General features: G+C 55.5%; 1 protein-coding gene across 1 annotated transcript in view; it reads right to left on the bottom strand.

Annotated features, from left to right (window-relative positions):
- BPIFB2 (BPI fold containing family B member 2) overlaps window positions 1-3,741 on the bottom strand; it is a 17,731-nt gene extending 13,990 nt beyond the window's left edge. Inside the window, exons 1-2 of the mRNA XM_006144146.1 lie at window positions 3,633-3,741; window positions 1,377-1,470 (exon numbers count right to left, since the gene is read on the bottom strand). Of these exons, the coding sequence (XP_006144208.1) occupies window positions 1,377-1,470; window positions 3,633-3,741 (203 nt within the window). The remainder of the gene's footprint in view (window positions 1-1,376; window positions 1,471-3,632) is intronic.
- Window positions 3,742-7,080: the final 3,339 nt, after the last annotated feature.

Here is a 7,080-nt window from a genome sequence, read left to right as displayed (position 1 = left end):
CCCCTCCGCACCCGCCTGCTCCATCGGCTAAGCGCTGCCCCGCTGCCCTATGACTTCCTTGTATCCCCCAAACAGAAGCCGCTTCCCCACCGCACAGTAGTAAGAGGGGAGATGCCATAAGTGGCATAAAGCCGAAAGGTCACGTCAAAACTCTGCCCTCAAACACTCTCACTGTGACCTTGGGTGACATCTTTCCACAACTGCCTTCAGGACACGGGCTGACCTAGAAGCCACCTCTGTTCCCTGGACAGCCCTCCTGGATGTGTCCCCACGTCTACAGTGAGGGTCCTCAGCACAGTTGCAAACAGCCCGTGGTGTCTGCCATGCAGCCAGACCTCCCGTCATTTAGGATTCCTCGGCGGCTGGGGGTTGACTCCACTCCCGTGTTCCACCAGTACCCGCCGGGACACGAGCAGCCCTCCAGCCCTGCCCAACTCAGCTGCGTCTCAAAGGGGGCCATGAGCTGGGTGATCTTCACCCACCTATTGTCCCAGCACTTCGAGTTTAAATCTCACTTTCCATTTTGCTATCGGGTACATGTGCTCATGGGAGAGAGAGAGAGAGACAGAGAGAGAGAGATTTGGGGCACACATACACGTACACATGCCCAGCACGTTTTTCAAGCCACCGGGTCCAGGACTTGAACCACACAGTCGACAATGTAGAATCTAGTTCCCTTAACCACCATACCAGTAGCTGGCCCCAAATGTTTTTAATTAGTTGCTATCAAACAAAGATTGATAGTTTGTGTATGTGTGTGTGTGCCTGTGTGTGTGTGTGTGTGTGTGTGTGTTTCAAAATTTGGGCAGCGCAATAAACTTATTCTATTTCCACAAAGTCCCATTGTTTTTTTCTCTTGAAAACTCAAAATCTGGCAGTAGTGAGTCTGTGTTCCCACATGACCATCAGCCCAGTTCCTGGAGGGTCTGAGTTCGAGATGCCCCACCCACCTCTGCACAGGGGTGTCTGCGCATTGGAGGTGAGGGGCGTGGTAAGTCGGGCTCAGACTCGTGCCCGAATTCAGCATCTAGATTTTGGAAGACGGAGCTGGAGGTCTTGCGAGGCTTGGGGTCACAGGAGCCACGGTGCTGGCCCTTGAGGGTAGAAATCCACTGACTCAGGGTACCAGGCCCCCATGCTTCTGCTTTGGTCCCTTCTCCTAAAGCCTCCTGTGGACACTGCCCTGGTGGGGAGCATCCTCCTGGCTGGCGGAGGAGCATTCCTCGATAGAGGAGAGAGAGCCCTCTGATGGCTGCCCGATGGATGGGCCTGTGGGCGGGGGCGGGCAATTACCTAGCAGGCAGGAGCATACCTCTGCTGACTGCCACGCTGGCCTGGGAGGCAAGAACACTCCACCTGGGGGCAGGAGCACTCACCTGGTGGGCTGAAGCGTCTCTCCGCTCTGGTCCAGGAAATATGGGATAGTGACCTGCAGGGCCCGCTGGAGAGGGGCTCTCCCGATTTCAGACACTATGGGGCCAGGGAAGGCTGTGATCAGGCTGTGGTCAGGCTGCCCTCGGGAACCACCCAGCAGTGAGAACACACCACCTGCCACCTGCCCTGCACCTCAGCAGAGGCTGGAAGAGGTGCTTGCACACGGGCATGCAGGGAAGGCAGTGGCTCCCCACAAGCCCCCCTCAGGTGCACTGTCCACACCAGGCCCACCGCAGGACACACACTTCCTATCTCATTCTGCCTCTTGAAATCCCACTTGTTTACCCCATCCCCAAAAAACAATGAAATCTCTTGCCCTCTCGCAAGATTCCAGATCCCACCTACTCCGAGAACCTCCTCTAAGTCCCCAAGAAGACAGAACATTTCCCAGTCAGGCCTGGTCTGCAATGGAGGTGACCTCTGGAAGGGAAGGGACCAGCCTTACTGGAGGCTGAGGCCTCTAGAGCCCCTCAGATCCTAAAAGCCAATCCTAGTTCTGCTACTCACTGCCTGGGTGGCTGCTCTGTGCCTGTCTCCCCATCTCCGAGTTTGCAGTGACTACAATGGAACTGTCACACAGGGCTGCCGGGAAGGCTGGGTGCGTGGCAAAGTCTGAGTTCTGTGGAAACAGCACTGTCCCACACAGCACTGCAGACGTGCCAGGCACCGTCCCCGGTGCTTTGCTTTTTCCATCCTTGTGCCCACTCCACAGCCAGGTGGGGACACCTGGTGAGGACAGGCGCTGGCCTAGACTGAGGCACCTGGCTCCTCAGCCTCGGGGCCTCCTCACTCAGCCACGCGCTGGCCCGAGAGGCGCTATTAAACGTGAGCTGGGTTAAAATAAGAGGTACTGGTGCTGGCAGTGGGGAGCCAAGAGGCCCCAGTTCTGCTCATGCGGGAACTTGGGAAGCCACGAGCCTCTCTGGGCCTCAGTTTCCCCAGACCTGGGGTGTAGAGGTGGTGGTCCCCATGGTCCTGAGGCCTCTCTCTGGCCTGACCATCTACGGTTGAGCTGAGACTCACACCTAGGCCTTGGCCTCCATTCACAGTGCTCTCCTGACAGGGCTTGAACCGTGGGGCTTGCAGGTGGCCCAGGAAGACACAGAAGTCACCAAGCCCGGCCTTGCAAGTGGTGTGTGCTCTGTGGGCCTCTCTAGGGATTTCCGCAGAGAACTCCCCAGGGACAAAGGCTCGGCCAGGACAGGCAGAGGTCAGGAGGGCGTGGAGAGCAGTGGCCCTCACGTCCCTGTCTGCAGGCATCTGTGCCTGTCACGCTCCGACACGGATCACTGATCCCTTTCATCACCTGCTCACCTGCCCGGATACAAGGTCCTGGAAAGCTGTGTGTGCACCCCAGAGGACGGCCCTGCTGCTTCCCTGAGCCACGGCCTTGCTGCTCCATGGCTGCGCCATCGAAAGTCCCTTCTGCTGTCCGCCCTGGGTCTCTTACGCTGTATTTGAGATTACTCTGGCAAAGCAGCTCCCAATTTCTTATCCCTGAGCCAGCTTTAGTGGGTCCCCGAAATCTCTTAGAGAAGCAGGTTAGGGGGTGAATGATCATTTCTGTGCTGGGGTCCTGGTTTCTTCATCATGCCTTTCCCAGAGGATGGAGCAGGACTTGGAAGGATGGAGCAACAGAATCACAGGACAGAGGCCCACCTATGAGGGGCCCAGAGACAGGTGTGTTCTCTCCCCCTGAGCACAGCAGGGTGTTATTTCAGGACATCCCCTCAATGCTGTGTTAGATAGGACTCTTCTGCAAGTGCACATGCCCTATAGCGAAAACCTCTCCAAAAAAAAAATACGACTCTCCCAAACATATGTGTGCATGCAGATACCACACATGCATACATGCGTACACCCAGGGAGCATTCACCCCTGGACACTTAAGTTCACACACTGGCACACCCCCATGAAATTTCAGACTCGTAAGCAGACACGTAAGCAAAAATAGCCACTCCACAGGTCCACGTGAGCATCTGACTGCACACCTGCAAACCGGCCGGGTGGTGTGTTCGCCCACCCCTGAGTTCATCTACTGAGCACCCGTCGAGTGGCACTGTCTGGGGGCCAGGCGTAAGCAGCAGGTAACACATGAGTCCTCACAAGGCTTGAACTCACAGACTCACATGCACACTTCGGATTGCGCACACACGCAGACACGGGCTCTCCTGCCCCACCTGTAGCGCGTCTCTTACCGTAGTTCAGTGCAGCCATGTTGATTCTGACCACGGTGCCCGGCATGGAGGCGCCAGCCACGGAAAGCAGCAGGACCAGCAGCAGGCCCAGCCCGCACACCTGAGCCATGGCTGCCCTGGCTGTGCCCCCCAGGATCTGTGGGCTGGGGGTGGGGAGGTGGTAAGCAGGGCACGTGGCCAGAACAGCCCTCCCTGAGCCTCCCGTGCCCCACTCAAGCTTGGAGGGCTCCAGCACGGATGGACCCAGCCCTGCCCCAGGCCCCGGGCGTCAGTTTTGGCATCTCCATTTTGGGAACCATCACCTTCTCTGCTTGCTGCATTGGGAAACACAGGGGACTCTGGTCTGAAAACGGTCCCCAAGACCCGGCAAAGAAATGGCCTTTCCAAACGCCTCCCAGCAGGCCATGTTGGAGGAGGGTGGGGAGACTCCCAATAGGGAGACCAAGGGCGGATTCTTGGCCCAAGAAGAGAACCGAGGCCCACCACCCCAATGCCAGGCCGTTCGCCAGATGCCAGGCGTCCAGCCCCATGTGACAGCCCAGTTGGCGTCCAGCTGTCCAAACTCTGCTACAGAAGGACCCAGGGTGGCTCCTGTCCTCAGCTCATCCTAGTCAGGTGAGGAGTGATCTAGAAGTAGGTCTCTCGCCTGGCCCCCCAACCCCTCCCAACCCAGCCCAGCCAAGCGGCGGGTCTGTGTCCGGCTCAGGGAGAGGGAGCCAGGTGAGAGTGAGGGGCCACCAGGGGTGGACGGACACTTCTGTACAAGGCAGCCGGCAGTGGTATTCCATTGAACAGACGGAGAAGTCGCGACTCCTTGGAAGAGTGCCAGCCCCAGCCCCATCCCCATTCCCACCTCAAGGTCCCTGAAGCAGGGGGAGTCCCAGTTCCAGGCAAGCCTTCCTGTGGCCGGGCGGGCAGGTGTCGAGTTGCTTTATGAGATCCCGTGTACAGGGCCCACTGGGAAGGCACCTGGGGAGGGCAGGTTTATTTGCGGCTCCAAATGTTTTCCCTGCAAACACGGCCTTTGTCAAAGCGTCTCATCCCACATGTGCGGTGAGGCTGCCACGTAGCTGGGCCTGGCTGCCAAGCACTACAAGACCCTGGGCTTGGGCCGCCTCGGCCTCAAGGGCCAGAGATCTCTGCGAGGAGGTCTGCCCCCAGGAGGGTCCTCTCATCAGTCCAGCCAGGCTCAGCTGAGGCTTGGCAGGGAGGATATATTCAAAGGCAGGGGGATGCCTACGATGATCTCTCAAGCCTCGTCTCCAGACCATCCCAGAAAAGTGACCCTGTTAGGAGGAACAGGAGGCTTCCTGAGCCCTGATCCGTCACTGGCTGAGCTCTGATCCCCATCACACACTAAGCCCTGATCCTAGTCACACGCTGAGCCCTAATTCGAAAGGGAACGGACAGTGTGCCTGGCCTGGTCCTCGCAGCATCCCACTCCAGCCTCTAAATGCACATCCCACACACAGTGCACTGAGCCCATCACCTCTCCACGTTACGAACTCCAGACTCCACCTCGGGGACCCCAGGAAGAAATTTGTATGTGTGTGTGCATGTGTGCATGTTTGTGTGATTATGTGTGCATAGCCTCACACACACACACAGTCAGAATTACTGGCATCAAAGGAAAATGTGTGTGTCGAGGAGTATGTACGTGAAATGGGCACATGAACATGGTGTTACATGCCTGTGGATACAAACACACACGACTGCAGGTGTGCAGAGTTCATTGTGCATATGGATATGTGGATTTTGCCTACTGCGTGTTTGCAGGTCTGTGTGTGTATGGTGTTAGGTGTATGTGTAAGTGTGTACAGTGGACTAGTTCCTGGTTTGGGGGTGTGCATGTGTGTTTGTGTGTCTGTACACACACACGTGCACCAGAGCTGATGCAATACCGTCAGGGAAGGCCCGTCCATTCCTCTGCATAGCTCACCTGGGGCACAGGTACAAGGTCCTTGGGAACTTCCTTCACTCTAGAGCCTTCTGTGGCTCCCATTGACTCTACACAGCCCAAATAGCCAGAGCCCAGAAATGCCAGCGCTGGGTCCCACTAATGCCACAGAGTTGGCAGAGGACATGGACAAGCCTCCCCTGAGTGACAGAGCTCACCTGGAATAGCCCTACCTTCCAGCTAATGCTCCCTGACACTCTTCTAGAGGCAAAAGAGAATGGGAAGAGCCAGTTATGAGATCCCTAACATCCTGGTAATGGCCTCGGGGTGTCGACAGTGCATAAGACCAGGCCCTCTCGCTTCAGCATAGCTGAGATCAACAGCAGATTCAAGGGACAGAAGTGCAAATATTGACCAAAGACACTCTCGGTGTTTGTGCTCAGCATGAACGTTTCCTCTTCCTCTTCCTCGACATTTGGGAGACAGCCCATAAAACAAAGGCGGGAGCACCAGCCAGCCCCTCTCTGAACCCCCCAGCTGTCCAGCAGCAGTGGTGAGCTGTGTACAAGCTGTCCTGCCAGCCACTTCACCCAGGGATGGCGCCGGTTCTGCTGCATCTCCAGTGCCTGAAACGTACCGAGTGTTTAATAGCTATTGGATTTGTTTAGTGCATAAGTGAATAAAGGAGCCATTGGAAGATTCTTGTAACAGTTACAGTGAGGCCTTTTCTTTCTTTTTTTTAGTTTCATTAGAGTGTGTGCACTCTAGTCTGAGAGAAAGAGAAAGAGAGAGTGAGAAATCACCCCTAGGGAGACGGTCACAGTGCAATCCCTTCTACAGTCTCCTCTTGGAATTCTGGGCATGCATACACACATGTCCAGCATGTTTTTCAAGCTGCCAGGCCCGGGACTTGAGCCATACAGTCTGCCATGTAGGATCCAGTCATCAGAATCATCATTCCACCAGGTGACACCAGTGACAGCATTTCAGTGTCCCCGTTACTGAACATTCCTGGAGGTGTTGAATGTATTTCCCATGGCTGCCATAACAGGTGGCCGTGAGCATGGAGATTGAAAACACAAATTCATCAGCTTACTGTTCTGGAGGTCAGAAGTACAAAACGGGTCTCCCTGGGTCAAAGTCACGGAGGGGCAGGTATTCTTTGACGTATAACTGGGTTATGTCCCAATGAGCCCATCACCAATTGAAGACATTGTAAGTTGAAATGGGCGCTTGTTTTGTATATTCACATGATGGGATGAGAAAATACAAAACAAAATATCCAAAAAGCATTGGCGACAGGGTGCAGGGAAGATTTTTTGTTTACCTGCACGATGGAGTAGCTGACAGGCTGGGGCCCACGGCCTCTGCCCCACCTGACAGGAGTGTCACATGACCGATCTCTAGCCCTGGAAAAGGTCAAGATTCAAAATCCGAAACCATTTCTACTGAACATGTATTGCACATCATCGTAAAGTTGAAAAAGCTTAAGTGGAACCACTCTAACTTAGGATCATCTACACGGGAAGGGCTTATTACTTCCTGGAGGCT

Source organism: Tupaia chinensis, unplaced genomic scaffold (genome assembly GCF_000334495.1).
Source record: "Tupaia chinensis unplaced genomic scaffold, TupChi_1.0 Scaffold000115_1, whole genome shotgun sequence".
NCBI lineage: Eukaryota > Metazoa > Chordata > Mammalia > Scandentia > Tupaiidae > Tupaia > Tupaia belangeri.
The sequence above is the reverse complement of the archived record's forward strand: the minus strand, read 5'-3'. Positions and strand labels throughout refer to the sequence as shown.